Here is a 20,852-nt window from a genome sequence, read left to right as displayed (position 1 = left end):
AAAAAAAAAAAAAAAAAAAAAAAAAAAAAAACTAAACTAATAAAATAAAAATCATGTTTATTTGTGCACTACTTGCACATGCACAAGCATCTATGTATAAAAATCAGAAAAACAAATGACCCAAAGAAGTTAGTCGTCTCCTGGAAATTGAACCCAGGTCCCCAGGCTCGGTGGCCAGTGGCTGGGCCTACTCATTAAACTTGATTCTCGGAGGTCTTCCCGGCTAAGTGCATGTCCTTCAAACGCTACCTCATTCACTGAGAAGTGTTGTCTGACTTCAGCTTCCCTAACATAAGCAGCTGTTTATGTTAGAAACCCGTCAGTGCCTGTTGTTAGTGGTGAAAACTCCCTCATTGTGGATGCAGAACAGGAGCCACTGTATTGGCTATTGGGGGAAAAAAAATAGAAAATGATAGCTATTTGCATATTTTATATTTAATACATTTTATTTTGCAAATGACTCCTACAGCACATTATGTAGTTAATTGGCTTTATTTCCGTTTCCACGTTTTATTTGTCTCTATAATGTAATTAGTGTAAACTCTTGTGTTTGTTTTCCCCTTGAGTCAGGTTACCGCTTTTTCCTTTTCATTATGAAATATTTTATACTTCCTTCCAAGTTTTCTCCTCACCACATCCTTATTGTAATTCGCTTTCCTGGTACAAAGTGCTCTAAGATGATTTTATTTCAGAAAAAAAAAAAAAAATGTGGCATCTTCCCCTTGGTACGGAGTCTCTTCTCACTTTACCACGTTCCCCCGTTTAGTTTAACGTCCTTTCATTTCTATTATGTGTTATGTGTTCCAACTTTTATATCCCTCCGGCGTTCGTTCTAATGGAATTAGGAGAATCTATAAATAAAAGCAGCTTCGCAGAATAATGCTTTCATTCTTCTCCTACGTCCCCGCCCCCACTTCGGAATTTACCAGCAGACCCTCTCTGGCAGAGGCTCTGACCAAGAGGACTAGAGTTGTCTTTGCTGCATCTGATCTGGGGCGCCCCTGGGGAACCGGGCAGGGTTCCAAATTAGGACTCCCATTCAGGGCTCTGCACCAGGGCGGCTGCCGGTCCTGCCCTTTGATTTCAAAAGAATCGAAGAGAGGCTGAGAAGTCTTCAGGAAGTCACTAAGTCAGATCCTGAAATTAGCGAAAACACGGCAGAGCGGGCGGAGAAGATAATTAGCAGAGAACAAGCCAAACTAACGCTGGCTGCCAGGGGTGTCTGCGGCAGGCTTATCGCTCTCACACAGGAAGTTCCTATAACTGTGCGATTGGGCTCATTTACATTTTCTGAGACTCTGCCAGCACAGAACTAACAAGTGAGGGCCCCCAGGAGCCACGCTTGTCCCTTTGGGTGCCGAGGTGGCCTATACCCTGTAGAAGTAAGTGTTCCCAAGTCAGATTCCATTGCTACTGCCTCGATGACATCATTGCCTCTATTAAATCCCTGGAAGGCTTCTAATCTCCATCTGTAAACATAACTTCACGATTAGGACAGCACCAGCTTCCTCCTCAGGGGGCCCCATCCCACCACGCCCTAATTATCTTTTTCTCCTAACATCTTATTATGAAAATTTGCAAACACAGAGCAAAGTTTTGAGAGATAACTGTGCATCGAACACCCCCACCCCTCAACATCCCCCCCCCCCCCACACACACACACACGTACACACACTGTTCCACCACTGAAGTTACCTCAGGGTTCTCTCCCTGAATCCACCCCGCCATTAGCACATTAACCTGGTGTGCTCACTCTAAAGTAAACTGCCATTATCAGCACACTTCCCCCTTAAACACTTCCACATGCACATCGTTATCGAGAGTTCAATATTTACTTAGGGCTTTTTCTTCTCGTAGGCAAAACTCCCCTGCGAGGAATTGAGCAAATGTTCGTTCATTCCACATCGGCCGAGATATCATATATATTCTATACCTATGTTTTGCAAACTACCAAGATCTCACTCCCACCAAGACGTCACTGGGAGTATCATCTGTGAGCCTTCCCATCCACTCTGACCCTAAGGCTGAGTCCCTCCACTCCACTCCATTAGTTTTGTCTATTCTAGAGCTTTCTACAAATGGAATCGTCTAGTTGTGGTACAAGGCCTCTTTTGCTCGGTGTGATGTTTGTGGGGCCTTTCCGGTTATGCGTACCCATTGTCTGTTCCTTTATACTGCTTGTTCTGTGTCCCACTTCTCTGTCTACTTGCCTATGGATGGTGCCAGCAAATTTACATCTGTGGTAAAAGTTAAATGGTCCAGCAAACCCCATAATCCTCTAGGGGAATAGTAAAAAAACAATGCTCCAACATTCTGAGACCCTAGCATTGCCACAGGCAGATTGGGGAGCCACTCTGACCAGCCCTGCTTACGGGCCTGCTTTCTCTCAAGTGGTCAAAGCATAGCATTAGCTCCCCTGGTCGCTAGGAAGGCCTGGTCCTGTCGTTCACATCGCTGACACAGCCTCTGTTGCTATGCGAGGCTGGTGAGGGAATTACACTGGGATCGAGGCTAACACACCTCCACGAAAGAGCTTAGGACAAAGACAGGGCATTTAAGATGGAAGAGGTAGGGTTTGGAGGGAGTATATTCCTGTTGGCTCTGTCCATTGTCCCTAACGACCCATGTGGCATCAGTTTCATGCCCATGATGCACGCAGCAACATGGCCCAGCCTCAAGACTTGCAGCCTAATTCATTCAGCCTGACAGAGTGATTCAAATAAAACAAACAAGGCAGCTGTGGGGATGACAGCAGCAGCGGGCAGACAGGCAAGGCTCCTCAGCCTGGGGGGGGGCGGGGGAGGAGGGACCACCCGATGGCAGCTCTAGCCACTGGAAATCTGCACGAATTGGTCCGTGTTCACGATGGCCCTGAAGGATGCTGTGAGACTGTCTGGCATGGAAACAGACCAGGAGCTGGCACAGCCATCGGCACAGCTCAAGTATAAAAGGCACATGAGTGACTAACTTCAGGAAACAGTTGCTGGAAAGTAAAACCCACTTTTTGTTTGTTTGTTTGTTTGTTTGTTTTTCGAGACAGGGTTTCTCTAAGCCCTGGCTGTCCTGGAACTCACTGTGTAGACCAGGCTGGCCTCGAACTCAGAAATCCGCCTGCCTCTGCCTCCCAAATGCTGGGATTAAAGGTGTGCGCCACCATGCCAGGCTGTAAAACCCACTTTGAGTCATTGGCTTTAGGATGGGATTTTTCTATAGCTCTTCCCAGCTGAACTTCTGACACAAGAAATAAGCAGAAAACATACCCAGGGCTTCCTGAGAAGGGTCCATGCTCAGGACTTAAGAACAATGGGACAACAATGGTGTGATTTTGTGACCCCCTAGTTCCCACCAGGAGCAACATAGTGACATCGATTCAATGTACTCCAAGGACTCATCTGGATTTGAAGTTGACTTAACAGGAGACAGAGTCAGTTTAGTTTTGTAATGCTCCTGTCATGACTAGCTATCAAAAAGTAGAGAGCTGCATCCCTAAGAAAAAGGGGTAGGAGTGGGTGCTTAGAAAGTTATTGTGGCAATATTGTATACAAAGACACAAGCCTTTGGAAAGAGTGAGCAGCCATTCCCCTAAACAGGCCGGTGGTGTGGCTGAATGGCAGGGCACTGACTTAGCTTGTATGAGGTCCTGGATCCCATTCACAGCATTGCCAAAGTAAAACAATTGTTTAAATGAGGGGCTGAGGGGGCTTTGAACTGGCCGAGTCCTGGGACAGAATCTAGTTTAAGCCACTGAAATGAGCCCAGCTTTCTTGTTTGGGCTAATAGTATCGCATCCCTGCAAATGACACATTAGAGGCTGTAAAGAAAGTGTGTTAATGAGCTCTCGACAGCAAGACAAAAATAGTTTCTTTTCTATTCCACAAAAACCGGGCTTTATCATGAGGAATATAAATTGAGGGTTTTGTTTAACTTTTATAACTCAGCAGCATAAGACAGAGATATGTGTGTGAGGCCAAGCCCAGTGTCGGCTAAGAATGGACTTATTTTCCTGTCAAAATCTGTTCTCAGACAGACACACCTAAATAAACTCCAACTGAGACACAGGCAGGCATCCAAGGACGTGGGGTCTGACAAACAGAGAACCACAGGCTTCTTCTGTGACTCTCAGAGTGGACATGCATAAAGCTAAAACTGTCACAGCAGAGAGACCGCTGGGATGCACAGCCTGCCTGCCCCAGTCCATCTCTGTAGCTCAGAACCAGTCAGGTGGGCATCAGGCCAGGCTTGGATACACTGCACAACTTTACTGAATGAAAGAAAGCAGTAACTGATAAATACCCCTGCCGTCTAATGCCATCAGATGTGTGGCAGTCTCCACAGATCCATCCATCCATCCATCTATCTATCTATCATCCATCTATCATCTATCCCTCTCCTTCCCCCCCTCCTCTCTCTCCAGGGTCTCACTGTGTAGTCCCGACTAGCTGGCCTGGATTTCACTGGGTGGACCAAGCTGGCCTCAGACTCATAAGAGATCCATCTGCCTCTGAGTGCTAGGATTAAAGTTTCACACTCCATACCCGCTGTCAGAACTTTTAAAAAATGTAATGTGTGTATCTGTGTGTATCTGTGTATGAGTGTATCTGTGTGTGTCTGTGTGTGTATCTGTGTGTGTCTGTATGTGTATCTGTGTGTGTATGTGTGTATCTGCACTGTGTACGTTTGTACACGTGAGTGTGTACACGTGTGTGTGTGTGTCTGTGTGTCTGTGTACGTGTGCGAGCAAGCATTGGGTCTGAGCTCATGGAGGCCAAAAGAGGGTGTCAGATCCCTTACAGGTGTTTACAGATGACTGGCTGGTGTACCCTTGTGCTATGATCTGAACTCTAACCTTCATAATTGCACAAGTGCAAATTATTTTATTTTATGTGCATGAGTGCTTTGCCTGCATGTATGACTATGCATACCACTGGGTCCTTGGTGCCTGTAGAGGCCAGAAGAGGGCATTGGATCCCATGGCACTATAGTTATAGTTAATTGTGAGCTGCCATGTGGGTTCTAGGAATTGAACCCAATTTCTCTGGAAAAGCAGTCAGTGCTCTGAACTTCTGAGCCACCTCGCCAACCTCTACTAAACCCCTATTCCCCTCCGGAATTCCCCTCCGGAACTTTTCTCCAACCTTGCTCTAACCTAGCAGATTTTTTTTCCTCCTATGCTCCGCCCCCCATAGCCCATTCTGCACCTACTCTGCTCTGTGCTTGGGATGAGTGAGCCCTCTAGACAGCATCACCTGGACACTGGGAGGTACCACTGTTAATGGCATGCCCACCCCAGCCACCCCTGCTCCCCACTCCCTACCCTCACCCCTCCACTACTCCCTCTGGTTGCTCCCTAGGGGCCCTTGCCTGAGATTCCCTACTTTAAGGTGAGTTGCTTCCAAATGAGATGCTGAGTGAGATACTACCCAAACACCACCTCCTGCCTGTTCCTCTGTCCAAGAAACCCTCAGAGGTTACTAGTCACAAAGCCTTCCCTGAACCCCCTGGGAACAAGTTCCTGTTCCCTGCTGTTGCCCAGAGCAGCACCTGGATGTTCCTCTTCAGTGGTTAAATTCCTGTTGACAGTAGACAGGGATCTAGACCTGTTGATCACTGAAATACACAAAGGGCAGGTCCAACGCCTTGCAAGCAAATAGCATTCCAGGTTCTACTTCAAAACCAGACAGGGAAACAAACAAACCCACTGAACTAGGTTCAAAGAAATCGCTGCAATGTTAAGAAAAGAAAAGAAAACAAGTAGGGACGGATCCTCAAAACACATAGATTGTACCTAAATTATTCAGACATAACTGGGCAAAGAATATAAATAAGCAATTCTGAGAAGAATGAAATGATGATTAGGTATGTGAAGGGATGTTTGGCTTTAGCTGTAATTACAAAGGAAGCCAATAACCTTAACCTTACATGTGCAGCAAAAAAAACCCACCTTCACCCCAAAATGGTAACAAAGACTCTTCTGGACTCACACTCACACTCTTCTGGAGAGTGTCAACCATTATCCACCTACCTGGGGAACTACCCACCGCCCAACCCCACTGTAACATGGATCCAAACCATGACACATGCCCTCACTCTCTGGAGCCAGTCCGCCTTTGTCCAAACCGTGGTTCCGGCATTTACAAGCTGTGAAGCTATGAACCGACCATAAGATGGGGGTGATGGCACCTGCCTCAGAGGCTTTCTAAGAAGCTAAGTCAATCAGTACAAGGAAAACCAGGCAGAAAAATCATCCGCAGCATAGCCAGAACCAGACAGGAGTCTTGGCTCTCATCAATTGCTGCATTTGTTATCGCTGTCATGTATCCCATGAGAAAGTCTCATGCAAGTACCCAGAGAGGGATGAAGGAGGAGGGTCAGGGTAGGATGGAGGTAGGGCAACCAAACACCCATAGGCAAACAGTGCAGCAAGATATATGTCCCAGCTAGACCGATGACATAAAGCTACTTATACTACCAAGAAAGTGGGCAGCTCTCTATGGACCAGCAAGGACAGACTTCCAGGGTGGTTAAGAAAGCTAGGTATTAAAAAATATTGAGCTGGGGGGGGGGCAGGCTGGTGAAATAGTTCAGCAGTTAAGAGCACTGACTGTTCTTCCGAAGGTCTTGAGTTCTAATCCCAGCAACCACATGGTAGCTTACAACCATCCATAATGAGATCTGACACGCCCTCTTCTGGTGTGTCTAAAGACAGCTACAGTGTACTGACACATAATAATAAATAAATCTTTAAAAAAAAAAGGTTGAGCTGGATCCAAACCCGATGTTGTGTATGTGCACATGGCACATGTCCATATTTGTCTTTTAAGGATATGAACAGAAACACGCAGACTGAGGTGTGAGCAGTGGTGATATCAGGAGGTAGGGACAACTGGGATGACTTCTGCAAGGACATTTGCGATTTTGTTCCTCTTTATACAAATGGCACTGTTTGAACTCTGTGGTGGGAATATCACTATAGAAGACATAACTAAGCTGTTTTCAGTGTCGGGGACTGAACCCAGGGCCTAATACATGGTAGGCACTGAGCTATTTCCAGTTCCGTGGTTTTCCAAAATAAATCTTCATATCCATTTCTTTTTATTTTATACATAATGGGTGTTTCGTTTACGTGTACCACACGCATGCCTAGAGCCTGCAAAGATCGGAATAGGGCATCAGACCGCCTGGAACGAGAGTTACACATGGTTGTCACCTCCCACGTGGGAGCTGGGAATCAAACCTGAGTCCTCTGGAAGAGCTTCCAGCGCTTCTAACCACTGAGCCGCCTCTCGAGCTCCCAGTAATCTTGAAAAATAATAATGAAAAAACTTCTCACAGTATCCTCAGGGATTAAATTAAACAAGAATTTCTAAGCTCTACAAGGACAGAAAAGTAGGAGAGGTCACTGTCAATAGAGGTGTGAGCAGGTCAGTGGGGACGGGGAAACCATGGAGCCACCACCCTACACGGCTCCGTCATTCCAAACCAAGCAGTTCCCGACACAAAGAATCCCTTGACCTAAATGTCATGGAAATACTACGCCAATTATCTGCCAGCCACACGATGGCATACCGCCATTAAGAATTACAATAGAGAATAGTTATTAACTTAGAGGGATAAGTTTTGAAGCTACACAGTCTATTTGTGTAAGTCATTTGTGCATATATGAGTGTGTACACACATATGTTAGCACAGGTATGTGTGCACGCGGACACACAGTTATAAAGATAACAAAAAGGGGGCCCGGGAAGATGGCTCAATAGTAAAGCAGTTGCTGTATAAATGCGGGGATGAGTTTGGATGCTCAGAACCCACCTAAGGCTGGACACAGGAGCACACATCTCTGCTACAGAGAGATGGGGGTTGGAGATAGGACAATACTGAATGTTCATTGGCCAGCTATTCTGGCATTCATAATGGAGAACAAGAGATCCGGTCTCAAACACGGTGAAAGTTGAAAACCCCCGCAGCTGAGGTTGACCTCGGACCTCACGTGTCCCACGGCATGCACATGCATATCCACACACATAACCACATGCAAAAATTAAAGAAGACAAAAGGATATGGTCCAAATAGGACCGGTCACCGTCTTTGAAGAGTGGAATTCTGGATGATTACTGTGGTTTCCTGTGTTCAATCTTTTCCTGTATTTAAATGTTTATTTTATTGACTGCATTGGATTGCTGCAACAGATCAAGACTACAAACAAGGCTTTGTAAGGTGAGGGTGGCTTCACTGTGTTACCCTCAGGATAGCCCTGGGTCCTGAAAGATTTATCTTCACCTCTCACTAGGTTCTACTTTCTAACTCTGATACTTAGTGCCATCTTGGTGGGAATACAGTGAGAAATGCTAGGCTGGGGAGGGTATACACTAGGTTTGAAAGGATATACATTAGGCTGAGGAGGATATACAATAGGCTGGAGTGGGTGTATACTAGTCTGGGGAGGGTATATATTAGGCTGAGAAGGATATACATTAGGTTGGAGGGAGCATACAAGAAACCTTCCCTGCCCTTGAAATCCTTGGATCCAAGGTAAAAACTCCAGTTCAGGGGCTGGGGTGTGGCTCAGAGGTAGAATGCTTGCTTAGCATGTGTAAGGCCCAGGGGTTTGATCCTAGGCAGTGCTGGTCTGCCTTCATTCCTGCATAGATAAGCCTTTGATGCAAGCTCTGGGCCAGAGGCCTGATAAGAAGGGAGGATCCCAAGTACAAGGCACCCTCACTTAGCAGGGCCACAAAGGCACCTTCCCAGGGCACCGCCCTTCCTCCCGAACCTTCCTGCCTGGACTGCAACCCTCTGCTCTCAGCTGGTCGGAGAAATTGGCTCAAGCCCCCACTGGCTCATATATTCTCTTTGTACCTTTCCTAACAAGGCTGGCACTACCAGGGTAGGGCCTACACATCAGGCTGCCAAGCTGTTGAGCTGGCAGGCACCAAGAGGTAGTAACTTACTCAACCTCTCCAGAGGTCAATTGGCTCATCTGTCTAGAGAAGCCAACGCCAGGAATCTAGGACCAGCTAAAAGCTGGATGGTGACAGTCATGGTGGGAGTGGCATCCACTAGGTTGCCATACAATTAAAAACAGTCACACCTGAGACACAGTAAGATCAGGATCCAAACTGTCTATTCAAAGCCTAAGACTTGCACTAAAGTCTTAAAGACTCGCATTGAAGCTTGGGGCAGGCCAGATTCTTTCTCTGCCATCCTTCCTGCCTTCCATTACTCCTTCCACCTCTACTCCCTGGTCCTGCTGCATTCTTCCGGTTCTTTGTCCACTTAGGAGCAAAGGGTTCACCCTTACTGTGAGACACGGGCTCTGGACACTGCCAGATATATCGGCTCTGTCCTTTTTGGCTTTGATGTGTTAAGTACCTGCGGGTAACCCTGAACTTGTGGAGCAAGACCCCGTCCTGGTGAACAACAAACCACCCAACAGCAAAGGTACCAAGAGATGTCACTGAAAGTCACTAGAAGCTGTGACAATAAAGTTAGCATCTTCCCCCATTCGCACCCTTGGGATCATTTTACCCAGTGAGTGGAATCAAGAAACCACCGATCCTGGAATTTTAAAAAAAAAAAAAAAAAAAAAAAAAAGGTAAAGGTTTCACGTTTACCGAGCCTTCCTTCTATGTTCTAGGAAGCAGGCTAGGTCCTGAGGAGGCATAGGCATGATTAAGATACTACTACACCAAGCTGTCGTCCAGGGAGAAGATGGAGTCCAGGGAGCTCTGGGTGGACAGTGCTCCACCCTGTGAGCAGTAGACCGCTTGTTGATGAGGCACTCCGGGTAGATCACACAGAGATGGTGAACACTAACCAACAGCAGAGGTAAAGAAAAGAACTCGGGCAACGCTTCCAGAACATCAGAGTTCTGGCGCCACTGGAGCAAGGAGCCAGGCTCGGGGATACGCAGGAGGCAGATGAGGCAGCCGGGACCCTGCCCTGGGGCTGTGTGCCACACTACAGGCGAGCCTCTGAGGCTTTGAAAACGGGGAAGGAAGAATGTGAGGCTTGTGGCTCTAAAGAACCTTCTGGGTTGGTGATGGAGGTCAAGGCTGAGAAGGGAGTCAGGGAGGGCAACCAGGCGGATGCTGGAGGGCGGCAGAGCTTAAGCATGGGGCTGGCTTGGGCTGTGGCTGCTGGCTTGGGGGGGAAGGGTGTGAGAGGCAACTGGAGGCAGGCTGGTAGGGGTTGTCCCTCGTGGCTGCCAACACTGGCGAAGAGGAAAGCCCAAGGAGATAGCCTGGTTTCTGCCCTGAAGGACAGGGAAAGAGACAAGGTGGACAAAGAGGAAGCTTGGGGTGTAGGGAACCCCAGGGAGCTCTGGAAAGGGTCCTGAATTATACAGTAGTACCCCCCCCACACACACACACACACACTGCTGGTAACCTCACCAAGATGACTGGAAACCAAATGGAGAAAGTTTGGAAATCTGGATTCCTTCAGAAACACAGGGGATTTGTTTATCCTGTGGCAGGGGTGGCCTGGCTGGCCATTGAGAAGTTGGCCCTAGTGGACAAGAGCTCTGTGACTGCTGCTGCTGATGGCCAGTGGCAGAAACTCAAGAGTCCCCATGAGGGTCCAAGACTGACAGTGATGGTTCCTTCCTGGCCCAGTTCAGGAGGGGACATGTGTAGCATACCACCGGCAGGGCAGCCAGTCTGGCCGGACCTCAGCGCACGGCAGGGCCCTGCGGGGTGCGGCTTGTTTGTGCCCAAGCGGCCAAAGGGGAGACAATGAGACTATTTCTTCCCCTCTGTGGTGCCACCATCTCCACACTGAGGGCATTGATGGACTGGTTACTATGGGAACCCAAGGCTGCTGATCCCATCCCACGGAGTGTGAGGCTCCCAACAGCTGATGGCTATTCATCCTGGATCCCCGCAGGACCAGACAGAGGCCTTGCACCCACCACTGTCTTCAGAATCCTCAAAGCAGAGGCACTAGGACACCTGGAAGATGCAGGATTCCAAGGAATGACGAGATGGGAGGCAGGGCATGGCAGGACCCTAGGCACTGCCAGGGCACGCGGGGCTCTCAGCTCAGTGTGGAGCTGACCTGACCCAGAAGCAAAGGGCAGTGCCACAGGAGGGTGTCCTCATGCATATGCACACACTGGGTTTAGTGAATTTGAAAAACAAGGGATTAAAATTTAAAAAGCAGTGGGGAGAGATGTTCAGTAACATAAGGGCGAGGGCCTGACCTCCTCCAGCCTGGAAGACTCACAACCTGTACAAGAACTCACTTAAATGAGCACACATCCATGCTCTGCCCAGGTGAGGCTTCTCAGCCACAGACTCCAAACTGACCTCGGAGGAAGAACAGCCAGGGGACCCACTCCAGACTGACCATGGAGCCCGGAGTCTAAGTGGCAGACAGGCCAGCAGGCCATAAATATCAGAGACGATGACCGTGACAAGGAGTCCAGAAGACAGATATGTTCGCTGGGCTGGGGCACTCAAGGGAGGGGTGCTGACAGTGGAGCCGGGCTGAGAAAGATGAAGGATGGCCAGGATAAGATGAGGTCCACTCTAGGCTGACCAGGGTAACATAAGGAAGCCCGGGGGAAGCATGAGAATGAAGAGAGAGGTTTGGAAGTGTACAGCTGGGGTTCGAGGGGGGGGGGGGGGGGCAGAGGCACTGCAGTAGCCTGGTGGCAGGCAAGGGACCTGGCCTGTGCTGCACAGGGGCAGGAGGAGCAGGGGAACCTCAGAGCCAGTCAGCTGGTGATGATATGGGGCTGGTTAGAGAACTGCTATGACAATTGGAGCCAGAGGCAACTCCCAGGCCTCTAGTTCAGGCACCGGACTGGGTGGTCCCTGCATGAAACGGGCACACAAGAGGGTGAGTTTTACAGCTAAGTGTGTCCAGGTGATAGCATACAGTTAGTGTCTGGGTGTAGCACCTTAGGGCTGCAGGGGCTAAGTTTAGCTTTTTTAAAATACATAGAGAGAGATGTCCGTTTCAACGCTAAGGAGAAGCCCACTGTCCTAAAGAGGACAACATGCCACGAAGCACAGTGTGTATGTGGTACGGGAGAGCCAGGTGGAAGGGAGGGGAAACGCTGGCTGTGGCTTCATTAGTCAATCAATTGTTTATTTCATCAGGAACAGGAAGGCTTTCAGTGAGAGGGGTGACTTGCCCTTGACCGAAAAGCAGGGACAGGGTCACCTGCCAAAGGTGATGAAAAGTGGAAAGTCAGCCACTGAGCATGGGTTTGGTCCTGGGTCTGTCCATCAAGGGTTTGTCAAACTCTAATTGAACCAAATACCTCAAGGCCAGTAGGTGACATCTCCTTACCAAACTGGCGCAAGGCTCCCTGAAGTTATGTCCCACAGCACCCACACAAGAAACATCAGTCAGTGGGAGGACATGCCAGGGCTTCTCTTTACCCAAGGTCACAGCACAGCCGTGACAGCCAGGAGGAAGAAAGGCACTGGGAACAGGTGCAAGTTCTTCTGTGTGCAGGTTCTGGGAGGACTTGGGCGAGGCTGAGGAGGGCTCAAAAATTAGTTTAAACAAAAAAGGCTGTGCAGAGGCTCCAAGGCCCAAACAAGCTTGGGATGTCCCCAGGACAGCAGGGGATTGCTAGACACTGGAAAAGTCTCTGGCCAGCCGCTGTGTGGCCCACTATGGCCACCCAACATGCAAGGCACACTGAGGTCTCAGTGTCAGCAGGCTCCCTTGCCCTGGGTCTACCGCTGTGTTTCTGATGTGCTCCCCGACGTCTGCCTGGGGAAACACTTAAACAGTTCCAGTGGGCTGGTCAGCTGACTAGCCGTTCAGGCCTCGTTCCATGTCTGCCTTTGGACACTGCCATTCGAGGTCTTCCTGTTCCACGTGCTCTAACCAGATTAGCTCTAGTCACTGCTCTCCACCTCAGCCCCAGTGAGTCAGAAGGGCAAGCTTGCCATTCAAAATCCTGTCCACTTTGACTGTCTGAGTACAGGTGCCCACCAAGACAGTTCGACACAAGCCTCAAAAGGCCAATCTTGTCTGCGTCCCCAGTGCACATTCAGGACCTCTCCCCGGCCAGCTGTGCATGACAGCAAGACAGCCTCGGACCAAAAAGTAGTCCTTAAGAACTAGGTCACAAATGATGGGCACTTTGGGTTTTCCTTGTCAACATCAAGCCCTGGTGTGTAGCTGGAACTAGTTCTGGTTCACTATTCTAACACCTAGTTAAGACCTCAGCTGGTGCCGGGCAGTGGTGGCACACACCTTAAATTCCAGCACTTGAGAGGCAGAGGCAAGCAGATTTCTGAGTTTGAGGTCAGCCTGGTCTACAGAGTAAGTTCCAGGACAGCCAGGAATACACAGAGAAACCCTGTCTCGAAAAAACAAACAACAAAAACAAACAAACGAAAAACGACCTCAGCTGGCTCTTCTTGTGAGAAGCTGTCCACAGTGCAATCGTTTCCCTCTGCTAACAAATGGATTCCACAGGCTTACCTGAAATTCTAGGCCAGGGATGGCCTGCTCGCCAGCTATTTTAAATAAGACTATTTAGGGCAAGTTCAAAATCATTTAAGGCTCTTAGATCTTTTAGGGCCCTGGCAGTCAGCCTGCTCTTTTATGTGCAAACTTAGAACCAACAAATTAGCTCAATACCCCAGGCAAAGCAAAATCACGAGGGAAATACAGTGTCAGAGTGACACCTTCCAGATAAACATCACTTCTAAGAGCTGCAGGTGCCTAGCTGCAGTTCGGAGTGCGCACGGGATTGTGTTTCGTGCCCAGCCCATAAACAACTTGCCTTGTCTGGGAACCATCAGTATCAAAGGTAACCGAGTACATGTGCTGGAATGAGGGACCTTCCGCCAAGAGAGAGAGCGAGGAAGAAAGGAGTGTGGTAGAGGGGACTGGGAATGGTGCGGGGTCAGAGTGCTTTGTGCCGCTCTGTCCAAACAGCCTGTGCCTATGGCCAGGCCTTCTGTTCACCAAGTCACTATTTCCTTAACAAATGGATGACCCCTTCTGGGTGGTTTTAAAGCGGGGGGGGGGGAGCTTCTTCTTTTTTTAATGACTTTCTTTCTTTCTTTCTTTCTTTCTTTCTTTCTTTCTTTCTTTCTCTTATGTATGTGAGTACACTCTAGCCGTTCAGATGGTTGTGAGCCACCATGTGGTTGTGGGGAATTGACCACTCCCGGTTGGATTTATTTATTATTATACATAATTACACTGTAGCTTCAGATGCACCAGAAGAGGGTGTCAGATCTCATTACGGGTGGTTGTAAGCCACCATGTGGTTGCTGGGATTTGAACTCAGGACCTTCGGAAGAGCAGTCAGTGCTCTTACCAAGCTGGGTCTTCTTAACCCAGGCCCAACGGCGCTTTGGGTGCCCATAGATGTGTTCCAGGAAATCCAAGAACACTGTGGCAAGTAGTTATTTTTCCCCCTTTAACATTTTATATGTAGCTGGGTGTGGGGCGCACGCCTTTAATCCTAGCACTCAGGAGGCAGAGGCAGGTGGATTTCTTAGTTCGAGGCCAGCCTGGTCTACAAAGTGAGTTCCAGGACATCCAGGACCATACAGAGAAACCCTGTCTCAAAAAAACAAAACAAAACAAACAAACAAAAAAAAAAAAAAAAAAAAAAAAAAAAAAAAAAAAAAATATATATATATATATATATATATATATATATGTAGATGTATATGTGGGCATGGATATGTAATGTATTCTGACTTGAAGAAAAATGTGAAATGCCTGAATATAATTCATATACAAGCCAGAAACATTTCTTTTAGTGCAATTGTTCTTCATTACCCACAAGAGAAGGTTCTAGAATCCCCACAGATATCACAAACAAGGATGCTCGCCTCCTGATGCCCATGATAGGGTAAAGGACATCTTCCCTCACACTTTAAGTCATCACGAGATTACTCATGACAGCTAATCCCAAGTGGGCCTGTGCATGGAGTTGTTCCATATTGCTTAGGGAAGAACAAAAGCACACAACGCCCCTGTCTGACACAGAAGCATTGCTTCCTGAGTAGTTTAACCCAGGATAGACACAGAGGACGTATCTATGCACCTTGAGAATTAGTGACGGGGGCTGGAGCGATCCCTCAGTAAGAGTTCTACTTGCTTTCTCAAAGGACCAGGGTTCAAGGCCCCAGCACCCACAAGGTGGCTCAGAACACCTGTAACTCCAGTTCCAGGGGACCTGACACCCTCCTTCTGACCTCCACGGGCATCATGCACACATGTGCTGCACATACATGCATTCAAGAGAAACACAAGCATAAAGTAAAACAATAAATCTTGAAAAATTAGAAAAACAATTAAGGAAGATGTTAGTCTTCCCCTCCCTCGGAGCTACTACAAACTAAAATTTGAAGGAGATCCTCACAGCCTAGGCTTCTAAATTTTTGCTGTACATATGCTCACCCATCAATAATATGCTATGCTATGCTTGGTTTTTAAAAGCTCACATGAATATTGTGCCTCTGAAGCCACCTTGTAAAACTCAGTGCTTACTGAGCTATGCACATATGTCTCTTCTTCATGTCTGTAACCACTGTCCAGTATGTCACGGTGTGTGTCTTCTGGTTCACCTTTTCACTCTTCCTCTGGTAGCTGTTTAGTCTGCTTCTCCCTTCATTTATGCAATAAGTCTCAGTGGGCAATCTCCTCCGAGCCTCCTCGTTCGTACAGCAAGTTGCTCGGGTTACAAGCCTTGCAATACAGTAGCTGGTGCAGTGTGTCTCACCATAGCACCAAAGTGCTCTGTAAAGTAGGTGCCAAGTTCAACCAGTAGCAACAAGAGGTCTCCGGGCTCCACATCCCTGCCAACACTTGACACTGACACTGCCTGGGGTTTGCCAATCAGATAGGTGTGAAATGGTGCCTCGATGTTGCCTTAGGGCAGCTCCCAGCCAGGCTAAGCATCTACTCTTTATGGGCCACTCATTCTGTGTCCTCTGTTCACACACGTCTCTCCCTTTCTATGGAGCATTTAATCTGTTTTCTCATTAAGTTGTTTACCTTTTCTGTTATCTTCTCTTAACTAATTTTCCTAGTCTACTGCTTTCTTAATACTCTTGGAAGACTGCCCTTCGCGTACAGAATCTTCCTTTTGCACCAGTTTGTTATTTATGAGCCCTAGTATTTACTCAAATTTTTAATTAAATATTAAAAAAAAAAGTCAGAGCGGGCGTGGTGGCGCATGCCTTTAATCCCAGCACTCGGGAGGCAGAGGCAGGCGGATTTCTGAGTTCGAGCCTGGTCTACAAAGTGAGTTCCAGGACAGCCAGAGCTATACAGAGAAACCCTGTCTCAAAAAACGAAAAAAAAAAAAAAAAAAGGGTCAGACTAAGGGAAACCTCGGACCACCAGGATGAGAAGCAAAACCCACAGGCAGGCATATCTTAAGAGCCGGATGGCTGGAGCGGAGGCTAGCGGCTGCTTCTTTGGATTTCTAGACTAAGAACTTTAAAATAGTTACTATTGTCCCATTTTTAAATCCCAAATTCAAATCTATTTTGTTTAAGACATCCCCTCCTTTCCTGGCGCCATAAGGGTAGGCCATTATACTTTTCTAAGAGTCTTACATGCACTCAGATCTCTAATCCTGTCTAGAATTTAACATATGTATAGTGTGGGCTAAGAGTGTAATTGTTTCTCCATGTGGACAGTCAGTTCTTCCAGAACCACTTATTAACTAAATGGCCCATCTTTCCTCATCCATCTTTAGCTCCTCAGTTGGCACGCACAGGCTCCCACGCACCCTTGGCTTGGAGTCCACTCCACGGATGGGTGGAACCATCCTTGAACCAGTGCCAGCCTGCTGTGATTCCAGCGCCCCTCCTGGCTCTTCTTTCCCAGACTTCTCTGAGAGGTTCTTGGACCTCACTATACCATGCGGAACTCTATAGCTCATTTGTGGAGTCCACATATAGCTCAATCCCATGGGGATGTATGAGATTACGGTGGATTAATGGATTCACAGGGACTCTGGCCCAGTGGTACAGCATCAGCACACCATCCGTTCCTTGGCTCCCCCAAACGAAAACATTTTACCACTTTTCCATCCATTCTGCCCTTTAAATGACTCATCCCTAAGCACCTTACAGCTTGGATGCTGAAATGAACTACAATCACTCTTGGTTTTCTATCTGCTGGGCACACACAGGTGGTGAGTTCTCCAGCAGCCCGCTCAACTCTCTCAAAAGTCCTCACGACTAATCCCTGGGTTCCCTTCCTCTACCCATACAGTTGTGGCAACTGTCAATGACAGTATTTGGCCCTTCCAAATTTTCCCTTCCTAAAACTATTGTTTCATTTATTTACTTTGTGTATGTTCAGATGTGCACTCACACGTGTGTGCCACAGCAGAGGACAACTTTGGGAACTAACTGGTCCTCTCCTTCCACCACGTGGGTCCCACGAATCCAAGTTCAGGTCCTGAGACTTGAGAGTAACTTCCTTTACTCGCTGAGCCATCTCGCTGGCCCGTGACTTATTTCTCGCTAAAAAGCAAACCTGTTGCTTTATCTGGAATGATGCCTAAGAGAGGGGAAATGGCGCCTAGCTTGTCTTTATTAGACGCATACTGTTTAATGGAAAAGGACAGGGCCTGTATCAGACTCAAAGAGATCCAGAACTTGAAAAAGGTCAATAATCGCTACCCTGAGTTACCCGCGGATCATGTTAAATAAATCAGGTTATCGGTTGTATAAAAAAAAAAAATAAAACAGTCAAGCAAGAATGTCACAGCACAGCCAGAAAGACGGACAAGAAAACCAAGCCTGTGACTCAGGCAGGTACAGAACAGAGCTCTAATTGCCCATTAAGGGTTTAGAAGAAACAGTCACACAAAGGCGGTCTTGGAACAAGAGACAAAGCAGTTATCATAATGTCAGGGGTGACACATGGTTACCGTGTGAACACAAACATGTCCCTCCCTTAACTCCCCCCCACCCCCATTTACTCATCTATAAAGCAAAACTAAAAACATCTACATCTTATTTATGAGTCACAAATTCTCCTGCTTGAAAATGGCAATAAGGTTTTTAAAGAGTTCTTGCTGAGTAGGTAGAGGCTGGAGAGCTCCGGGCCTTTTCCATATTAGCCACACTTAAAGGCAGGGAAGGAAAAGCTGGGCTGGGAATAAAGAGTACCGAGGCTTTCCTTGGAGACAGCTCTAGCCCCAAACCAGTCACCTCACAGCTCAGGAATGTCCCCTTTGCATCCCTCTCAGAACAAGGACTACCAAGCTGAGTGACAGGCTGTGTGGACTCTGACTGCACTGTTCAGAGAGATCTCTGGGGCCACCCAAGAACGTCCCAAAATGCCTAAAAAAAAAAAAAAAAAAAAAAAAAAAAAAAACAACTTGCCCACTGGCAAAATCAGGAGCACAGACCTTGCTCGTGAGCTAGAGTCGATTCCAAGGCTAGCACATCCAGGAGGTGAGCAAGATTATTCCAAGAATGTCAAAGGGAGAGCTAACGACGCCTCTTGCACTGTGGGGAACAGAATTCTTCACCTCCTCTCTCCTCACTTAATTACAGGGACCCAAATCCCAGGCGCTTTGTAATTTACCACCCAGTTTAAGAATCACTTTTAGTTGAGACAAATTGCTGGGCCGCCTGGACAGAGCCAGGATGAGTAGCAGGAACTGGGAGTGCTAATCAAACAGGAGAGCTTCCTTCGCCCCAGACAATCAGCCCTGCGGCTTTGACAGCTACAGAGAGCAACGAAGCCAGGGCCACCAAAAGGCAAAATCTTAGCTCTGTGGATGTTCGAAGACACAAAAGCTGATTCTTTTCTTTTGGATAAACTCTGACCTGGAGCTTCACAGAGCAGAATCTCCCCTTCCAGCTCACATCAAGTGCAGAAGAGGTGTCATTTTGATCATGACCAAGCACACGTTTACTGGCTTCTGTCATAGATAATGATGAAACTATATCTGTCTGCTATTTAACACTGTCTGCTACGGCAGTTTGAGTTACAAGGCCACGCTCCCTTCATTTCACTTGATTCTCCAGAGTGCGTTGTTTGTGGATCTGTTAAGGTGCTGAGAGCTCTCCTGGTGGGACTGAACATTTGAGCCTGCTGAGGTCCCTCCACGGACCATAAACCGGAATCAACCTGCCCCATTGCCCCTCTGCAGGGCTGCAATAGGAAAAGGTACCCTGCGTTGGCAGTGCTTGGGAGCTGCCCGGACTTAGTGCCCTATCTCAGCTTCTCTTAGTATAAATGACAGCCAGCTTATACCACCAGGGGTAAAGGAAAGAGCATTCCAGGAGTAGTGCCTTGCTTCTGAGCACTCCGGGCTCATCTCAACAACCTCAGGCAATACAAAGTCGCCACCCTTGAGCAAGTCAAGAAGTGACATGTCCAAGGTCATGCAGCTAGTGGGCAGACAGCTGCCTTTCCAGCTGCATCCAGAGCCCAAAGCAAAGCAATCCGTGTCTTTGCCTAAAGAGGTTTTAAGTGCAGAGTTCAGCCTACAACCAACGCGCAGCATCTAGGTCCTGCTTGCACCCTGACCCAAACCTGTTCTGGGCACAGGCACCGGCGCACCACGCAGAGGGAAAGCCAGTCCCTGAGTTGCCCGGGTCATGTTCACGTCGCCCAACCAGCGCCTGACTGCCTTGGCGCGCGCACCGGAGCCCACAGCCCCGGGCGACCCGTCGAGGGCAGAGTGGCCCAAGACGGAGCTAGGGCTCGGAGACCACAGGGAATTAGGTAGACCGTGATGACGGCGCGGGTGGGCAGAGCGCAGCGACACCTTAGGCGCCCACTCAAGCGCGGCTGGGCAGGTGTAGGCGCCGGACCTGGGCTTCCGAGGCCACACTTCCGAGTACGAATGATCAGCGACACCGCCTGGGGACCCACGGCCTCCGGCCCTCCCGCGTGACCGTCCACGCAGCCTACCACGTCCTTCCCGCCGAGTGTCCCACGGCTCTCCCAGCGAATCCCCGCAAGGAGCCCCCGTCGTCCCCAGCTGTAGGGGTCGCCTTCCCACGCGGCGCCGCTGGCCGCGGGCTTGGCAAGGCGCCCCCTCGCGCGTGGCCGCCGGCGGCCGGGAAAGTTTGGGGGGCGCGGGGCCGGCCGTACTCACCTGGCCCAAGTTGAGGTAGCCGTGCGCCGCAGCCACGCGGTCCGCCGCGCCGGGGCCGCCCAGCACTTGCACTGCCCAGTGGTTGGTGTAGACGGGGCGCGGCGGCGGCAGCGCGGAGCAGGCAGCGGGCAGCGCGAGCAGAAGCAGCCAACGCCAGGGGCGCAGCGCGAGCGGCGGGAGTCCGTGCCGGCCGGCGGCCCCTGCGCCCCGCGCGACATCGGCGGCCCGGGGCGGCGGCCGGGGCCCGGGCGCTGGCGGCGCGCGCGGAGGCATGGCAGCGGCAGGCTCGCGCGGCGCCCGAGCGGCGAGTGCGCCGGGGGGTGGGGAGCCGCCTTTTAAAGCCGCTCCGCGCTGGGGAAGCGCCGCCGCCGCGGGCGGGAGCCGGGGAGGAGGAGGCCGCCGCGGCGCGTTCCCGCCCGCGCGGCCCGGTGGCGCCCCTGGGCCCGCGCTCGTGCGGCAGTCACCCGGCCCGCCAGCAGCCGGGGGCCGGCGCAGGGGAGGCTCGAGACTTCGGTTCTCTCGGGACACGGCGCTGCCCGGAGTGGCAGCCTCGGCTCCGCGCGTTCTGCTAGAAGCCGGGAGGGCTCTGGGCATCCCACGTGAGTTCCCCATATCCCGGAGGAGTTGACTTAGAGCGGCACCTTCCTACCGGTTGCGCCCCTGGAGGCTGAACTCACCTGCTGGGGTCCCCAAGGCTAGACAGCCTTGCTCAACTTAGCTGTGGCAGTGAACGTGCAAGTGTGCAGGATCTTCAGGGGGAAACGATGCCGGGAAACACTGGGAT

The 20,852-nt window shown here is 49.5% G+C and overlaps 1 protein-coding gene across 2 annotated transcripts in view; it reads right to left on the bottom strand.

The window, feature by feature from the left end:
• The window catches only part of Pcsk6 (proprotein convertase subtilisin/kexin type 6), a 183,435-nt gene extending 163,065 nt beyond the window's left edge, over positions 1 to 20,370 (bottom strand). For both annotated transcript variants that reach the window (XM_021191532.1, XM_021191541.1), the window contains exon 1: positions 20,069 to 20,370. In XM_021191532.1, the coding sequence (XP_021047191.1) occupies positions 20,069 to 20,341 (273 nt within the window). In that variant the 5' untranslated portion in view covers positions 20,342 to 20,370. The remainder of the gene's footprint in view (positions 1 to 20,068) is intronic.
• Between the last annotated feature and the right edge of the window lie 482 nt (positions 20,371 to 20,852).

This window comes from Mus pahari, chromosome 1 (assembly GCF_900095145.1).
Source record: "Mus pahari chromosome 1, PAHARI_EIJ_v1.1, whole genome shotgun sequence".
In the NCBI taxonomy this organism is placed as follows: domain Eukaryota; kingdom Metazoa; phylum Chordata; class Mammalia; order Rodentia; family Muridae; genus Mus; species Mus pahari.
The sequence above is the reverse complement of the archived record's forward strand: the minus strand, read 5'-3'. Positions and strand labels throughout refer to the sequence as shown.